Consider the following 19,790-nt stretch of genomic DNA (forward strand, 5'->3'; position numbering starts at 1 on the left):
CCTATCTACTAACTGGTTCAAAAGATATTTGATATGTTTTATAAATTTAGATTCCCTGAGAAAATATTTTATCAAGAGTGCTAGTGCTAAACACATTGAAAACCTTTACCTCCAATCCCTGACCCTACTCTAGTGGTTCAAAAGGCCAATTTATGAGAATGCATGCAATGAGTTTACTACATAATATGTTAGGGAACAGTGCTAGTCAAAATATGGAGTCCTAGATGTGAGAGGTCATGCACTGGACAAAGAAAGTAAGAATTTCCTGGATATGAGGCCAGGCCTAGGTAATATTATAGATGGTTGAAATTCATCCTTCTTTAGGGCCCAAATTTCAATTGGTCATAGTTCCTTTCCCACTTTGGCTCTGTACTCTAATTCTCAAGTACTCTTAGTTTCAAATTTATCATCAGAAAACTATTTTTGGGAAGCCTAGGTGGCACAATTGGCTAAGCATCTGACTCTTGGTTTCAGCTCAGCTCATGATTTCAGGGTCGTGAGATGGAGCCCTGCATCAGGATCTGCGCTCTGCAAGTAGTTGCCTAGAGTTTCTCTCTCCCTCTTTCTCTATTCCCACCCCCTCACTGTGCTTGGATGCACAAGCTCTCTCAAATAAACAAATACTTTTTTAAAAGGAAAGTATTTTCAATATGGATAAAAACAAAGGGCTAAGTAGTATTAAATAGCTATTAGGAATATATAAGAGAAAACACAAAAGAAAATTGGGCAAAGGACATGAAGAGTTCACACACACAAAAAGAAATACAAACGGCTCATCATCCATACAGATGCTTAAATTCACACTAACTAAAGAAATTTATACAAAAAAAAAAACCTTCATCATTGGGTGGGAGAAGAAGGAACAAGTATGTTGATGGGAGTATAAGAATAATAATCTCTTTGAACAGTAATATGAATATATTTTTTGAAATTTAAAAAATTCAGGTGGCCAGGTGACTCCACTTCTATGAATTTTATGCCCAAAGAGTTATTTTCAAAAACCAGTATTTACAACTAGACTGATTAAATAATTTAGGGTATTTTTATATGCTATCTAACAGAATACTATGCAAACATTAAAAAGAACATATCTATATATGCTAACATGGATACCTCTCTAAAATGTAATGGGTGAAAAAAGTAGGCAAAGAATAGTGCACATAATATGTTCCTTCATCAAGAAGGAAGACATGGAGGGAAGGAGGAAGAAAGAGAAAGATGGGAAGAATAAAACAGAAAATCAGCTTCATACACGTGGCACAGCTGATTCTGTAAAGACACACAAGAACGTAATAGCATAAGAAGTACTAAGTGGTCTTTGGTAGAGAAGAACTTAACCTTTTTGGGCTGTAGGACTGATGATGTCCAAGTATCACTTTTTCTAATACAAATGAATCAATTTAAAACAAAAACCAAACTGAATATCAAGATCATAAAAATTCCCTGTCATGCTACCCCCTAATTTCTCAACTCCTTGGTGTGGCTGACCTCGGTCAGGTTTCAGCAGAAAACATAAAGCCAATGTGAAAGAGCTTCATCTACGTCAAGCTCTAACTTGAGCAAAGCTCTTTAAATCTCTTGAAGTCAATGAATCACTAATTCAGTTCTTCCCAAAGTCTGTGAAAAGAACTCCTGTTCCTACGAATTTGGAAGTCTCTGAATTAAACAAATTTAAATGTTTTATTTTATTTTTTTACTCACAGACAGTTCTGAGCATTTCAACGTTCCATGACTCTATAAAAGAGGGATATTGTACAAAATATTATCTCCCAAACTCAGCTGGTTGTGATACCTCTTTCAGTGTAACTGTCATTCTGGGAAACATGAATCCAAGTACAATTTCTGAGAATGTAAAAATCCAGCAGGAAGATTTAAGTAGCATGAGGCCGGCCAGCCAGCCCACGTGAGAGCTCACCACCCAGGACACTAGCAGGCCGTTCCTGCCAGGGACTGTCCTCCCAGGTTAGCTCTTCTCAGCTGGTACTCCTCCTCACAGATACTGCCCAGCTTCCCTTTGTGGACCACAGTTATTTTGCAAAGTGCTCTACTTTTTTACAGCAGCCCTCATGCTAGTGGGAATTCTGAAATGAGGTTGAGAGTGGGTGGGAGAGAAGCAGGAACCATTAATTGTGAACTGAATTTCTGTTTATCACAAGTTCTGCTATATATATTAACTTCTTTAAATAATTAAAGAGAAAATTTAACTAAAGAAGGAATTTAAACAGTAACACCTAAGAGCAGGTACAGACAAAACTGGTAATTTTTCCAAACCCAAGATAGCAACATCTGAAGTACTAAGAATCCTCTAGCCATAATTGCCATGGTCAGCTTGAGAACAGGATCATAAATAAATACGCAGTATACCAATGACTGTAGATGAATACTGATTTCATCATAGACTTTAGCTGAAAAAAATTTTGCTTAAGAAAGCAAAGAACAAGGTCTCATTAACTTTCAGTAAAAGGTAAACTCCCAGTTCTTCCGCCCCATGACAATTCTTGCTCATAACAATAACTGAAAAACACCATAAGATCTTAAAGTACCTTCTGAAACACTGGATAGATAAAATAATACTTAGTTTAACTGTTGGAATACTGGAGATAACCTGTAGAATACCAACTGTCATTTGCTAACTTGATTACTTTCCTAACTATTCAGAAACTCAACTGCTTATCCTTAAACATTACCACTAGATAACACAATTTATTATCTAGTCTCGTTTGATCTATAAATAGTGACTACATATTTCAGTGTATGCACAGAATGTTTGCTTATAGTCCAAATGCAGGCTAAAAGCCACCATTAAACATACTCATGCAACCATCAGCTCTATTTTTGTTCTGCTTCTGTTATACCTTTACTAATGGTAACAGAGGACAGGCTAGTTTCAGTTCATGTTAGATGAACAATAAATGCTACCAGTCGGTTGTAAACTTGTATATGTCAACACAGAAGTGAATGTGTGCTGGTTTTATCTTGTTTGGCACTTCTTAGACCTCTTAAAAACATTAATTTTATCTTTTGTTCAAGTCATAGTGGAAGAAAATATTAGGCTATGAGTCATCATCTTGATGTCATTTTATATGGACTGGTAGAATAAAGAACTTACACACTTAAATACATGCCTTCTAGCTAACCAAATTCTTCTAGAAGCAAACCACAGAAGTGAGATGATCTGAAAGAAGACTGCAAAATAAGGCTTACTTTCACTGCAGCAATAAGACGAATGTAGTCACTAAGTAGTTCTGAAAACATATAAAAGTCAGCAAAAGCTTGTTCTTGATGTAACTGGTCTATCTTCTCCTCCACCTCTGCAAGCTGAGACAAAGCTCTAGATAAAGCAGTATGGTCCTCAGAGTTACCTAACATGGCAGCACTTTTAGCAAAGGCAGCTGTGTTGGCCGAAAGTTCTGAAACAAAAAAGGATTCATTTTTAGTATTCACTAGTAAAGTTTTTAAATATTGCAATGATTTTTCTACATTCCCTCTAAATTGTATCAATTCGTGTATCGCTCAAATAATTGTTTTAAAATAATTAATATAAAATCACTAGCCATTAAAATGCCTTTGGCAGAAATGCCAATTGCTCAGAGCTCTACTGAAAGTTAAGAAGAACATTAAAGAAAAATTATGAAGAACCACTGCCTATATTCCCAGGGGAGGAACTATGTTTAATAATTTAATATAATAATCTGCCTCCTCTTTCTTCCTAAAGTGCTCATTGCTTTTGTGTATTTCTGCAGAAGATAAAAGATATGTTTTTTTAATATGGAAAGCAATGAGAATACAATGGACTTATACTACATTTTTTGGCCTTCAAACATTTTAATGAAATGGAAAATGTCTATAACTTTTAATGAATATATTATTTAGTTAATAAGAAAAAGCCAGGTAAAATACACACAATTCATAAAAATCTTATTCTTTTTTCTTTGCATACAATGCTTTAACAATGCTCAACTGAAATACCAAAAATTTCTAAAAGAGATTTTTGAACAGTATCATTTCTGATACTTCGAATAAAGAAAAACAGATGTTTACAGAATAATGTCAATGACTAATAACATATTGCCTAGAAACTGTGCTACATTACAAAAAATTCTCTAAGAACCATAAAGCTATTCCCTAAAAGATACAGTACAAATGGCAAGAGCTGTTATAAACTACTTTCAATAATGAATGTTTATTTCTGTAACTGTTTTACTGAAACGGATTACTGGTAATGGCACATACTAAATGGCTTACTATGTATTTCAGAAACCTAACATTAAAATTCTTGTATTCTTAAAAAACACTAAAATTCTCATGATAGAATTAAAAAATTATTACTTAAATTTTCTGTCAATTTTTAACAAACCTCCTGCCTTCAGACTTTTAAATATGGTTGTTCAAAAATGAAGAAAATAACTCAAGAGATTTCTATGAAATACAGGTACACATTTTTTAAAGATAAATTTCAAGTATCAAATTTTTAATGTTATTTTAATTATATCAGTTACTAATAAGACATCTTCATTCATTAAACTGTAATGTTCATTTTAATAAAATTTAAATAAAATAGTTGAATTAACTTATGGTGTTAAACAAATAAATAATAAGGCAAACAAACCTTTTCTATGACAGACCAAGGCTTCGACACTAGCATGAAGTTTCCTAAGTTGCTGATCCAGATTTTCAAATTGCTGCTGCTTTTCTTCAAACCACTAAGAAAAAAAATGAAAAATGGAGCTAATTTAGCAAGAACAAACCACTGTAAATTAGGTTACCAATAGCAAGGCACATTCCTTGTTTTAAAGCAACAAATTAACCATGTATAACCATGGTAGTCAACTGATGTGGCTGAGAACTAAACTCAATAAACAAATTAATATCCTATTTTCTACTTGTACAGCTTTAAAATGCAATTGTTGGGCTCATTAATTCATCTCATTATTCAAGTCGAAAAATCAGCTCTTACTGCATCCGATTCATTCATCTTGATTGTCATTTTGTTGACAGCGTCGGCAGCCTTGTTCACCATCCTCAATATTCCTGCTCCACTCAGAGCCTGTGTGTTAACTGCTCTAGGCAGCTGGAATTGAATGACAAATAAGGGCAAACAAACCGGTTAAAAGCCTGGAGGTTTAACTGGGCACAAAAGGGACTGCACACCCCCACGAAAAAAACGAAAAAAAAGAAAAAAAGGAGGTTGTATTTTCTTCACTCTCATACATTTCAATAGTGAGATCTAATTTCTCAAACACACTACTTGTACACTCTCAAAGGAAAACTTAAAAAATAGACTTTCCATTTGCTTTTCTTCTGCACGTTTACATTTAGATGGAACAACACTCTGTTTGTCAAAATATATTAAGAAATTGCCAGGTACCTTAACATTGGCCACCTGTTTGCTTGCAGAAATAAACTTGTTTATAAGGGAAGAAGAACAAAGTCTTAAGAAAAATCCCCTTATGCTGTTAAGACAGTGTGATTCCATATTTTTCAAAAATTCTGGATTCAAATAGTTTTTTTTTGAAGTTCAAAGGGTAATAATTAAAACTCTAAACTGTTATGAGCCCCAAATGTACCAAACATCTCAAATAGAGTAGCACAGTTAGAAGTTAAGCTTGTTTAAGCGACAAGTTTGCATTTCAGAACCTTGGTAAGAATACAGAATGTAGACATACAAACTGTGTTGAGTTGTCTCCAAAAGGAGGCCCAAATAAACTTATTTCAACATGATGCCTAAAGCAACAACTTAGGCACTGAAAGTCATTCTTCAAAATGTGGTTTAAAATTTTTGAAAATGATGCTGATCATTCCACAGTTATCAATGCAAAGAAGATAATTTGCTAGTAATTTATTTTTTATTTTTTTAAAGATTTTATTTATTTATTCATGAGAAACACAGAGAGAGAGAGAGAGGCAGAGACACAGGCAGAAGGAGAAGCAGGCTCCATGCAGGGAGCCCAACATGGGACTCGATCCCAGGTCTCCAGGATCAGGCCCTGGGCTGCAGGCGGCGCTAAACTGCTGCGCCACCCGGGCTGCCCAATTTGCTAGTACTTTAAATAATTAAAGCTAAACACTAAGCCAAAAAAATCATTTCATTCCATTTACTAATACAACTATTTACTGAACATATATTTTTATAAAAATTATTAAAATGACAAACACGAATAAGGAGAACATTCATATCCTATAAAAAGTTAAAGTAAAAATAATACCTCTGAACTTTCCAGGAATTGCCTTAAATCAGGATCCTGTAGTAAAGTTGGATGCTTCACTGTTCTTTGAAGATACCTAGATTTAAAAATAAAATTTATCCTTTATCAATACCATTTATTTTATTTTATTTTATTTTTTTATAACATTTTATAATTTTTTTTTAATTTTTATTTATTTATGATAGTCACAGAGAGAGAGAGAGGGGCAGAGACATAGGCAGAGGGAGAAGCAGGCTCCATGCACCGGGAGCCTGATGTGGGATTCGATCCCGGGTCTCCAGGATCGCGCCCTGGGCCAAAGGCAAGCGCCAAACCGCTGCGCCACCCAGGGATCCCAATACCATTTATTTTAAATCTTAATTCAACAGAAAAATAAAAATAAAGAATAATAAAAACTAGGTAAAATGATGTCCTCCATCCGCCTTCACTTTAATTATTTAGATTCTTATAGCAATGTTTAGACTGTTTAAAGCTTTTTATCTTTTATAAATTCATAATTATGTAAAAAAAATGGAAAGTCATGAAAGTAGGGACATAGGAGAGGTTAAATAACTTACCAAATCTCATACTGCAAAGTATTAGAGTTGTAAAAGGAAATATGAGTTTGGTGCATAATTTTATTTTTGGGTGGAGTCATCATGTTCCCAGCTATTATTTCAGAGTCCCAACACACATATCACTGTAAATATTCCAATCAACTATTTGTTGTTACTCCTATTACCAAAAAGGAGAAAAGTCTACCAGTTTTTCTTGTCAACAGATTCAAATGATCAAATCAGCTTTGATCCTTATTTGACACAGCAGCTAAATTTTCTTTAAAATTCTATTTTAAAAAAGATTTTTCTAAAAGTTCCTATTTTCTCTTTTTTTAAAAAAAAGATTATTTATTTATTTATGAGAAACACAGAAAGAGAGAGAAGCAGAGATACAGGCAGAGGGAGAAGTAGGCTCTATGCAGGAAGCTGACATGGGACTCGATCCCGGGGCCTCCAGGATCAGGCCCTGGGCCGAAGGCAGTGCTAAACTGCTGAGCCACCCAGGCTGCCCCATATTTTTCTTATATGACACCACATAAAATAAAAATTAGAAGTAAAGAGAAACACTATTATTAATCACTATTAGCCCAACTTCAGTTGTTTGCCTTTAGGAGAAAATAGGAGAGCCCAAATTTCCATCACTTATAAAAAAATCAACAAGAAAAAAAGCCCACTATTTAATGATTCTTGATTACTTATCTAATCCCATTTTTCAAAAAACTGTACTTTGCTTATTGATTACATGTGTATTTTGATTATTTTACTGTATTTCAGTTAATATACCTTTATCCTATTTTTGCAGAATAAATACAACCAGTAATTTCTTCTACCTCATTATAAGATTATAAAATATGCCTAAAGTTTTTGAAAACAATGGTAACCTTTCATTAAGTTAAATTCTATTGAATGGTTAAGATGATTAATTTATCATGGCTTACATATTAACTTCTGTTTTTATGTATTTAAATAAATTAAACTTCAAGTCATTAGCCCACATAAGAAAACATTACCACAGAAATAGAGCATTTAATAGATGGTGCAAAACAACTACACTGTGGCTTAAGAAAATATATACTGCCTATATTACCAAGCTAAAAACAAGATGCAACACGAACACTAAGTCTGTGTTAAAGAAATGTTGGTATCTTCCCACTGGAATTGTACTTAAAATTTTAACACTCATGTTCTCCAATACCGTCAGGCTGTGTACTGCCAAGAGCAGTTTGCATAAGTTGTTCATGAAAGACAAAACATATCATACCCAAACTTCAAAACATCCCAGTATTTCAAACCTAAATGTATTTACCTAACACCACTTACATTCTTTTTTTTTTAATTTTTAAAAAAGATTTTATTTACTTATTTATGAGAGACACACAGAGAGAAACAGACAGACATAGGCAGAGGAAGAAGCAGGCTCCATGCAGGAAGCCCAATGTGGGACTCGATCCCAGAACTCTGGGATCCCAGGTGTCCCATACCACTTACATTCTAAACAACTTCCCAAAGTGAGTTCTGTAGAATACTAGTCTCATGCAATATTCCAGGAAAAAGGATGGTTCTACAACCAAAAAGTCTAAAATATATTGCATACATATTTCTGAGTCATAATGAACAGCAGCCTATTAAGCACTGTATGTTGCCCTGCAGGAAAGAAACCCGGTTTAACTTTGTTAAACCTTATGTTAAGAAGACTCCACTGTCTACAGTCTACAGACTTTCCTTTTCTCACCCTACCACATATTAGGATTCGGAGGAATCATTCTGGAAAATGGTATTCTAGAAAAAGACAGTAAAAACTTTACTTCTTAAGGCTTATACAGAAGTAAATGGCAATCAACCATTTCTTTAAAACTATTAATTGGGATGCCTGAGTGGCTCAGTGGTTGAGTGTCTGTCTGCTCAGGGTGTGATCCTGGAGTCCCAGGATCGAGTCTCACATCAGGTTCTTTGCGTGGAGCCTGCTTCTTCCTCTGCCTGTGTCTCTGTCTCTCTTTCTCTCTGTCATGAATAAATAAAATTTTAAAAAGAAATTAAAAAATTAAATAAAACTACTAAATTGAGTGTGAGTAGGTACACAAACTCACAGATACTTTGGTTTTCACAAAAATATAACAATTATGCTTATAGTCGTGTATCCTTTTACGCACAACAGTATGTTACGGATACCTTTCTGTGGCATTAAATATTATTCTCTAATGCCATTTTTATTTACCACATGAAATTCTAGCATACATATGTAGTATAATGTTATGTATTTTTTAATACTACAAAGACCACTACTTGCTTTCTTATCATTTGCAAAGTACTATCACATTCAATGGAACTTTATTCTTTAAACTGGTTGTACGTAATGTCTACTTTGCTTATCTCAATAGCACATTTTATTTTTTATTTTTTAAGATTTTTATTTATTCATGACGGGGGGGGGGGGGCAGAGACACAGGCAGAGGGAGAAGCAGGCTCCACACAGGGAGCCCGACGTGGGACTTGATCCTGGGTCTCCAGGATCACACCCTGAGACAAAGGTGGCACTAAACCACTGAGCAACCGGGGCTGCCCTCAATAGCACATTTTAAATGAAAATTCCCTTTTGAATAAGTGGTTTGTGTTTTTAAATCAGAAAATAAAGGAATGGATTTGCATTTTTCCTCCCTTCACATCAATCTTATTTTTCACTTTTTTCATTAGGTTTTTAATCTTAATTCAATTATAGTTAACATACAGTGTTATATTACTTTTGTGTACAATATAATGATTTGACAATTCTCTACATTGCTCAGTGCTCATCATGTTAAGTGTCCTCTTTAATTCCCACCACCTATTTCACCCATTCCCCACCAACCTCCCCTCTGTGAATCATTAGTTAGCATACAGTATAATATTAGTTTCAGGTAGACAATTCAGTGATTCAATACTTCCATACTCATCAGGACAAGTACAATGCTTAATTCCCATCACCTACTTAACCCAACAGTCCACCCCCACCCCCTCTGGTATCCATCAGTTTGTTCTCTATAGTTAAGAGTCTGTTTCTTAGTTTGCCTCTCCTCTCCCACCACGTTTGCTTGTTTGTTTTGTTTCTTAAATTCCACATGTAAGCGAAATCAAATGGTTTTCTTCTTTCTCTGACTTATTTCACTTAGTGATATACTCTTCAGCTCTATCCATGTTGTTGCAAATGGCAAGATTTCATTCTCTTAATGACTGAGTAATAATCCATTTTACACCCACATCCAATCTTCTTTATCCTGGACACTTGAGCTACTTCCATAATTTTGCTTTTGTAAATAATGCTGCAATAAACATAAGGGTGCATATACTCCTCTGAATTAGTGTTTTCGTATTCTTTGGGTAAATATACTCAATAGTGTGATTCCTGAATCAAAGGATAGTTCTTTTTTGAACTTTTTGAGGAACCTCCATACTATTTTCCAGGGTGGTTGTACCAGTTTGCATTCTACCTACAGTGTAAGAGGGCTCCTTTTTCTTCACATTCTTGTCCACACTTGTTTCTTGTGCTTTTGGATGTAGCCATACTGACAGGCGTGAGGGGATACCTCGATGTAATTTTAATCTGCAATTATCTGATGATGAGTAACGCTGTATTTGTAAATATTCACCAACTCAGTATTAAGGTCAGAGAGGTTACAGAGATATAAAGGATGGATGCAGAACAAAAAAAGGAAAAGAATACAGGAAGCAGACATGAAAAGGGTCATGAGGAGAAAGAAACACTCGAAGGAAGAGAGAAAAGGCACAATGGAAATGGTGAAAAGTAGTATCACACTCAATGAGAGGTAGTTGTAGTTTTTCTGCACATTTGCTCTAAGGAAAGGCTGCTGATAAAGTTAGAAAAACCAGAGGATCCCTGGGTGGCTCAGCGGTTTAGTGCCTGCCTTCCGCCCAGGGCATGATCCTGGAGTCCCAGGATCAAGTCCCTCATCAGGCTCCCTGCATGCAGCCTGTTTCTCCCTCTGCATGTGTCTCTGCCTCTTTCTTACTCTCTCTGTCTCTTATGAATAAATAAAATCTTAAAAAAAAAAGAAAAAGAAAAAGAAAAAGAAAAAACACTGAAGATTTGAGCTCCTGTTTATTCATTTAAGATAAAGTAAAGCAGGTTATACAAAATTCAAAGGAACAAAGTTAGGATTTCTCTTGCTTGAAACTCAAACATGTGCTAACAATGAGGGAGTAGAAAGGCAGAAAGCCTGAATCTTCGATGACATTCATTTGTTCATCCAGCAAATATTTAGTAAGTATTTACTACATGTCATTTTCTTAATGTGAAATTGTATTTTAGTAAGAGAAGGCTGATGATAAACTCTAAATACAATAAACATAAATTATATACTATGTGAGAAGCTGGCAAAAGTTGTGGAAAAAAGAAAGGATAGAACAGCAGAGCAAATGCAATCAAGTACATAAGGTATGGTTGGTGGCAATTCAAATATAATAGGTAGAATGAAGCCAATCATCAAAATAGACTTCATTGGAAAGATACTTGAACATCTAAACTTGAAAGAGATGAGAGAATTAGCCATGCAGATACCTGGGAATAAAAGCTTTCTAGGCAGCGGGAGAGGCCAGTGAAAAAATCTTAAGGTGGAAAAATGCTAAGGATCTTTGAAGAGCAGCAAAACATCAGTGTGGCCTGGAACAAAGTGATCAAGGAGCATACAAGATCAAAGAGTAACAGAGTGAGCAGTGCATGTCATGTAAAGTTCTGTAGGCCATTATAAGGACTCTGGCTTTTACTGAGTGAAATGGGGAGAAAGGGACATGATCTGATGTAAAAGGATGACTCTGATTGCTATTTTAAAAGAGTAGGAGGCTCAAGGATGGAAACAAAGAGGCCAATTAGGAGCTTACTGCAGTTAATTCCAGTATTTGGACTAGTATTGTAGTGGTGAGAAATGGTGGTGAGAAATGGTTATATTACAGATATCGGAAAGAAGCAACATGATTTATGGATGAAATGGATAATCCTAAATACTTCTTGATAGGAGAGAGTAGACGAATTAACCTACGCTGTTTAGGCCAAGTCAGTCGGGTTTTTGGGTACTTGGAGTGCATAATCCTGATACATTTTAAGATAAGGAAAAGTGTATTTAAGTAAAATAACTTGCCCAAAGTCACAGAGTGTATATTGTGTAGTGGATTCTAAATCTTTTTCATGACACTCTATACTTCTGTCTATATTTGCAGAACTGTATTCTTACCTATGAAACAAATTCAACATGGTCTTAAGGTAAAATGTGAAGCACTCTCAAGAAAATCTAGAGAGGGATCTTAGGGACACTCCTCCCAAAAGTAGTGAGAGTGAGAGTGCTCAGGAGAGTATCTTTCTTAACCACTCTCTTTCTCTTCCTGTATTTTAACACCATATGTTCACCCTTTCATTCAAGACAGTCACCTAGATTTTCTGAGTGGAGCAAACAAATAAATAAATTGTTATCATAGTATATGCAAAGAGAAATACTTCTTGACCTACCAGATTCAATGAGGCTGGGTATCTTACAGATAAGCCTGCCCTAATTTTTAAGAAATGCCATAGAAAAAACTCCCTTTATAAAAAGCATTCCAATTCCTCTGCTTCTAGACCTTTATACCTATATTTTCTTTAGTCATAATTTTTAATGCAAAATGAATTTTTCCCTCATATTATTACACTGTTTCTTCTTCTTCTTTTTTTAATCTGCAAAGTCCACTAAGATAGCATTTAACAAGTAACATTTATCACTAACAAACCTGTTTTTAAATACCCAGTAGGTCAAGTCTCAGTATTTCCTTACAGCTCTCCTCAATGTTTCATACTGCATGATGTTATAGTAAGTACTACGCAATGCATTCAAGTTGCAAGAAAGGTGAATGTAGAATCAAATTATATGTCCTTGGTACAATAAATCTTCATTAAGTTCCTTATCAAGCATGCCATCTGAAATATTTCAAATTTACTCATAGAAAAATAGGACTTGAAAGGTTTCTCAAAGGGTCATGGTTACACTTTCAGGAAGAACTAAGCAGAATCAAAACAGAACATTATCTACCTTTACTCTTAAAAACATTGTCTATGACCTCTTTCACAACACAAACAATTCTAATGCCTAACCTAAACTTCTCTTGATGCAATTTAAATCCTTTTCCTGAGTAATTGCATTTCTCACAGACAAAATCTCATCCTTTAAGTCCTCCCTAATATCAAGTTGCATATTTCTTAGCTTCCTTGCTATAAATTGTTCAAATCTGACTTTTTTCTGTGGCATTTTCTTAAAATGTAAACAATTTATAAAACCGAGAAATAAGGTGCTTTAAAAATAGTCTTTAAAAAAAATGTGTACCTGAAGATACTATTACTTAAAATCTGTCCAACCTACCACAACCACTGGTCTTACGTCAAAAGAGAAAATGAAGAATAAGCAAATTCAATTAAGATAACAAACAAAATTCAATTAAAAAAAAAACAAAAAAATCCTAAGCAATTAGAACATTTATATGCCTAAGCGATTACCAACTTATGTTCTAAAACTTGGGTTTTAAGATAGTTTCAAATTTGTTTTCTCAATTTTCTGCATAACAAGTAAGGAATAAATGTTGAGATTCTGGGCTTGGGTTCCTCCTATCCGTTCCTCTTTTTGGTCTGCTACATTGAAGACAAGTCTTCAAAGCTATAAGAAATGTGTCAAGTATTCTAAAGGAAAGCAGAGCAAATACATCAGACTTTAAGTATACAGTCAACTCAATAAATGACTAATACTCTGCACTCATGTCAAAATCAATTATACAAAAATAAAGGACAGCACGCAAACCTAATTTTTCACTGTATTTAATAATGTTCCTAACCAAGTAATAATTCAAAGGAAAAATTACCTTCAGTGAACTATAGCCAAATTATCCAACAAAGTACTTGAATATGGGTAGAATTTCCTAAGAACCTAAACAATACTAAATATTAAAAATCCAAATAATTTTATCAATCCTTTCTTCTCTTTCACAAGTTTCATGGTTATCTTTTTATAAGCTTGCCAGTTCCTTACTTCTCATGCAGATTACAGCTATGATACATAAATTATTTTTTTAAGATTTTATTTTCAGTAATCTCTATACTCAAATGGGGCTCAAATTCACAACCCCAAGATCAAGAGTCACACACGTTACCAAGCCAGCCAGGCAGGCACCCCCATGATACATTAATTCTATCTTCAGCTGATATCTTTATAGTCGTCTTATAGCATACAAAAATAGGTGTTATCCCATTAGACACATTATATGCTAAATATTGATCCACTACGAGAATAAATAAAAGCAGACCACAGTATTGTATTGTTAAAAAAAGTATTGTCTTAAAGTTTAATGCATTCCTAGCAAAGAGTCATGAAATGGTACTGATGAAAAAATTAATCATTAAAATACAGTGTGCCATATAATGGAATTAGACTCCTATCACTAAAGTAAAAACATGAGAATAATAGAGCATAGCTGTTTAGAATTACCTTTCAAGAGCTGCTCTCCGTTTTTCTACAAATTCAGTGGATGATGAATCTTCTTTACCCACTTTGACCTTGGTCATGCCTTTGAAAAAAATTAAATGAGATTCATAATTTTATATTTTGTGAATATCTTTTATAGTCATTTCAGCATAACTTAAAACATATTTCAAAAGTTTGACTTGACCAAAAAAAGGCTCCTAAATTATCACCAGTTATCATACATCTGAGGAATTAAAACTCATGATATACTAACATTTCAACCAGATAAAGTAGAAGCTGAGCTCTGTCTGTAGTTTTCTCACCTCTGTTTGGGTTTCTCATCTATCTGTGATACACTATACTCTTAGTAAATTAAATGAGTTTGCATTTCAATATGCATAAAGAGATTCACATTAGCAAATTTAAGCTCAGTTAGTATTTTCATTTCTTATAAACAATACTTAAGGTTCTTCAGTTTGGGGACTAGAAAAATAAGTGTAAGCCATGAATTTGCTAAATATCTCCCCCAATGTAGAGTTGAAAAACGTGTTGTTTATCATAGCTGGTTTTGTTATAGTTGAAACAAGTGCTTTCATAATTTATAAAATAAAAATCGTTAATCATCTCTGTAATGGCAGCTTCAATTTTAATACTCATGTACCAGATTGCAGATTGGTCTTTTTTTCCTTGTTCTTTTTCCTTCAACATCAATTCTGTAGAAATGAAGTACTGACATATCCTATGACATGGATGAACCTTAAAAATATGCTAAGTGAGGGCTGTCTGGGTGGCTCAGTTGGTTAAGCATCTGCCTTTGGCTCAGGTCATGATCTCAGGGTCCTGGGATCAAACCCTGCATCCAGCTTTCTGCTCAACAGGAAATTTGCTTCTCCCTCTCCTTCTGCCCCTCCCTCGTGCTCGTTCTCTTTTTCTCTCAAATAAAATCTTAAAAAAAAAAAAAAAAAAAGTATGCTAAGTGAAAGAAGTTTGTCACAAAGGCCCACTCATTATCTAATTCTTTTTATATAAAATGTCCAGAATAGGCACATCTACAGATAAAGAAAGTAAATTAGTGACTGCATAGGGCTGGAAAGTTAAGGGAAATTAGAGGATGATAGCTAAGGGGTAATAAAAAATATTCTAAAAGTGATTGTGGTGGTGTGAACATAATTCTGAATATACTAAAAGGCTTAAATATTACACTGAAATTGATACACTTTATATTTAAGTAAGCTCTAAACTCAATATGGGGCTTGAACTCACCATCCTGAGATTAAGAGTTGCATGCTCTAAAACAGAGCCAACCAGACGTCCTGAATTATATTCACTTTAAATGGATAAATTACATGACATGGATTATATCGACAAAGCCATTAGAAACAGGACTATGTAAAACCATGTTAATTCTTATTCAGGCTGGTACATCTGGTGAATAAACATTGCACCTATGAATGTTTTGTTTAACATAATCTTTCTGAAATACAAGTTTGAAAAAGAAAACTCAAACACCTAAAATTACCTACCCTGAATGGACTACTAGAAGTGAAATGTTAATTAGTTCACATATTGTTTCCCTGAAAATATCTTACCACTATGCAGTTCTTTGCATTTCTCTCTTTAAGGATCTTCTGCTCATTCTACTTCCTAGAGGTAACCAATACAGGCCCAAGCAGCAAATAAAAAACACTCTAATCCCTTAGCTCTTAAAACTTTGCAACTTAGTTGTTACTCTTTTCTAAAAGCTTAGTGAAATGTTTTTTATTTATTAATGAGAGAGAGAGACAGGCAGAGGGAGAAGCAGGCTCCATGTGGGGAGCCAGGGACTCGATCTGGGGTCTCCAGGATCAGGCCCTGGGCTGAAGGCAGAGCTAAACCGCTGAGCCACCAGGGCTGCCCTGAAATGTTGTTTTTAAGTTAACTGATCTTATAAAGGGGTAACAATTGTGGACTAATGAAAAGACTTCTCTTCCTTCAGGGCAGTTCCAACTTTTCAGCAAAGAAGACAAGTTACTATTCCTTTTCTGCTACCCCACTTTAAGCATTTATCCCTTGAAAACTACTGCCTATGTAATTAATAAGGCCTCCCATATTTCAACAATTTCTTAGACAGCCTATTCATTTTTCTTTAAAAAAAGAACTGATGGACAGTATGAAAAAATGACAGCTTCTCTATTTGGTTGGCTTTCAGGAGGTTCACAGATCAATTTGTTACCCACTTTTAGTAACTGTTCAGACTTTATGCATATATTCTGAAGAAACTGTTTCACTTGGTTTCATCTTACTATTTCACTATGTTTATTTTCCGAATAATTTTTTTATTTTGATCTTTAAAAAAAACTGCATTACATGTAGTTGCCTCAAGTCCTTTCTAGAATAAAGTAGTATATAAATAATCTTAAGACAACTCAATCCACCTTAAATGTACATTAGATAAGTCTACAATAACATAGCATTAGATTATCTTTAAAATTGGAAAGTTTTCTATTTTGAATACAAAATAAAAACAAACCATAACCATATTTTTAAAATCATACCAAAATTAGCAGACCAGAATAGTGATTAAAAGTATAAGTTCTAGAGTAAGATGGCCTGCAAAGCCTAGCTCTGACTCTTACGAGCTGTATGGCGTGGGCTACGTTCTGTAACCTTGATGAACCTTAGCTTCCTTACCTATTAAATAAGGAAAACAATAAGCTAACATCATAAAGCTACTGTGAGGATGAAATGAGAGAATGCACATAAATTACTTAGTACAGTACACTCTAAATAAATGTTAATTATCTCTATAATTTAATGGATAGTCTTACAATGTAAAGGGCTATCTATCTTGGTCATGTATATAGATAATGCAAACAAAACCGTGTGACTGTCCCCTAAAAACCCTTTGAAGGGTTTTTTTTTTGAAGGCTGTGAGGATCAGTATCAGAAAACGGTGCTCTTAGGATTTAGTTTCTTATTTCTACTTTAAATTTACACATGCTATTTATTATACTGTAATAATCTGTGGAAGGTTGAAGATAATTAAGGCAAAATATTAGCCTGAAATATAATAAACTTGGGCATTAAAATTTACTTTTTTCAATTTTGAGGGGGGACACTCACTATTTAAGAACTAGATTAGCATGTTAGTCACCAAAATGAGAAAAATAATTTTTTTCCTCTGATACATAAAAAGAGCTGCACAAATAAAGTTAAAGAAAAAAAAAGGTAGTAATAATATGTGATGCGTGAGTTCCCTACACAGATAGTATGATGCCAAAAGATACCAAAGCGAACGTCTAGAGGTAAGAGAAATAAGATTATTAACTAGGTTAGCAGTTTTCAAAGTATGGTCAGAATACCAGAAAGATTTCCGATACCCTTTTTGTACAAGTGTGGGGAAGTGTGCACCAAAGGCTACTTTCAGAATAATACTAAACTACTGTCTTTTTTACTCTTACTCTTTCATGAGAGCTCAGTGGAGTTTAACAAAGGTTATGTGGTATGTTATATCACAAGAGACAGGATGCAGAAACACACGAGAACATCGCTATTTTGTACTAAGCTAGAAGTTAGGGATTTGGAAAACTATAAAAACAAAAACAAAAAGGAAGCCACCATTATCACTAAACATTTTGTCTTACAAATACTGAGTTTATTGGCATTTCAATTTTTTAAAGTTTTTTTTTTTTACATTTAATTTCATTAATTTTTTTTTTTTTAAGGAAACTCTATGCTCAGTGTGGGGCTTGAGCTCACAACCCTAAGATCAAATCACAAGTCACCAACTAAAGCAGCCAGGCACCCCTAAAAAAATTTTTTATAATTAAAAAAAAACACAGAGTATATAATAAATGCATTTAAATATATCAGGTTTCAAAATTATTAAAGATACTATTAGGTGCTTTTCAAACAAAATGTCTAAAAACAGTAAAAGAAAAAATTTAAAGAGTAGCAGAATTCATTTTTATATTTTCTGAATAATCTTACATATAAAGAAAAGAAAGTATGGTAAATAACTCAACAAATGGGGAAAAAACCTAGAAAATTTAAGAGGACAGATGTCTTTTAATGGGACAATGGAAGTTATCCTCTTTTGTAATTTTTTGTGTATTCTCTTTAAACATTTTAAAAGATTTATTTTCTTTATTTTAGGGAGAAAGAGCATACACACATGCACAAACTGAAGGTGGGGCAGGAGAGGGGGAAAGAGAATCTCATGCAGACGTCCCGCTGAGCAGGGAGCCTGACTACAGGCTCTATCTCATGATCGGGAGATCATGACCTGAGTTGAAATCGAGTTAGATCCCTAACCAACTGAACCTCCCAGGCACTTCCCTCATCCCTTTCTAAAGTAAGCTCTACACACAGTGTGGGGCTTGAATTCATGATCCTGAGATCAAGAGTCACATGCTCTATCAATTGAGCCAACCAGATGCTCCCTTCTGCATATTCTTAACTTTATTACTTGTACAGGTAGAATTTTTATTTTAGAGATTTTATTTTTAAGCAATCAAGCTCTACATCCAATGTGGGCTCCAATTTACAACCCCGAGATCAAGAGTTGCATGCTCAGGCATCTCATAGGTAGAAATGTTTTTAAACATTAAATTGAGATATGAAATATACTAACATGATAGGTCTTATAAAATCTAGACTGGATGGAATCTTTTTTGGAACAATGAATAGCTGAAAGCCAAATACCTCCATCCCTTAGAAACATGTTAATATGTACTAACATAAAATATCTTTTGAGTGTTTCTCAGTAACATGACCCTTTCAACTGCTCTCAACTCGGCAAATCCTGATCCAGTATTTAACATTATATTATATAAATCAAATCTTAAATTGATCCTATATATATCAAAGTTCTAAGATGTTAGAAAATAAAACTATTAGCTTATACATTCCTTAGTTGATGAGTGATTATCATAAGGGAACATTTATTAAAATTCAGTATTGCTAGACATTATGAGTTATCATGATAATGATCATGGTATCCTAATCTGTATAGTTAAAACTGAGCTAGAAACAGGAACAAGTTTTTAAAAAAATTATTCATACTTACCTACTATACTCTTTTCTGGAGCTGGTGGCACAATATAACCAACATGTAAATACTTGCTTGCTAACTTGCTATGCAAACCAAGAAAGTCACTGAATCTTCTTTTCACTGAAAATTCACTCTTACTGAACATGGAAAGAGAAGTCTACAAGTAAAGAAGAGGCATTTCAAATTCTGAATACTAAGCAATATTTTAGAAGTTAGTATCACATATTACCATGAACATATACACATATATACACACATATACACATTGGTTTATTTTACAAAAGAACGCCCAGGAGCTAACTAATGTGGTAGACACATTTCTGATAAAAAAAAAAATCGACATTACACATTTTTGTTTTGTTTTTATAGAAACTTAAAAAGACAAAATGTTTCCTTGACGCATCTCATCAACTCTTAATTGCATTTATGTTAATGACTCTTAAATCTTTACCTCTGGCCCAGATGTCCTCTGAGCTTCAGTCTAATATATCAAAATGCCCAAGGGATACTTCTACTTAAATCTTGCTGCCACCTCAAATTCACCCAA

The 19,790-nt window shown here is 34.1% G+C and overlaps 1 protein-coding gene across 1 annotated transcript in view; it reads right to left on the minus strand.

The window, feature by feature from the left end:
• SNX2 (sorting nexin 2) overlaps nt 1-19,790 on the minus strand; it is a 57,347-nt gene that overhangs the window by 6,258 nt on the left and 31,299 nt on the right. The window contains exons 6-11 of the mRNA XM_041762121.1: nt 19,259-19,400; nt 14,236-14,314; nt 6,207-6,282; nt 4,958-5,071; nt 4,610-4,703; nt 3,205-3,410 (exon numbers count right to left, since the gene is read on the minus strand). Coding sequence (XP_041618055.1) covers nt 3,205-3,410; nt 4,610-4,703; nt 4,958-5,071; nt 6,207-6,282; nt 14,236-14,314; nt 19,259-19,400 — 711 coding nt within the window. The remainder of the gene's footprint in view (nt 1-3,204; nt 3,411-4,609; nt 4,704-4,957; nt 5,072-6,206; nt 6,283-14,235; nt 14,315-19,258; nt 19,401-19,790) is intronic.

Source organism: Vulpes lagopus, chromosome 7 (genome assembly GCF_018345385.1).
Source record: "Vulpes lagopus strain Blue_001 chromosome 7, ASM1834538v1, whole genome shotgun sequence".
In the NCBI taxonomy this organism is placed as follows: Eukaryota; Metazoa; Chordata; class Mammalia; order Carnivora; family Canidae; genus Vulpes; species Vulpes lagopus.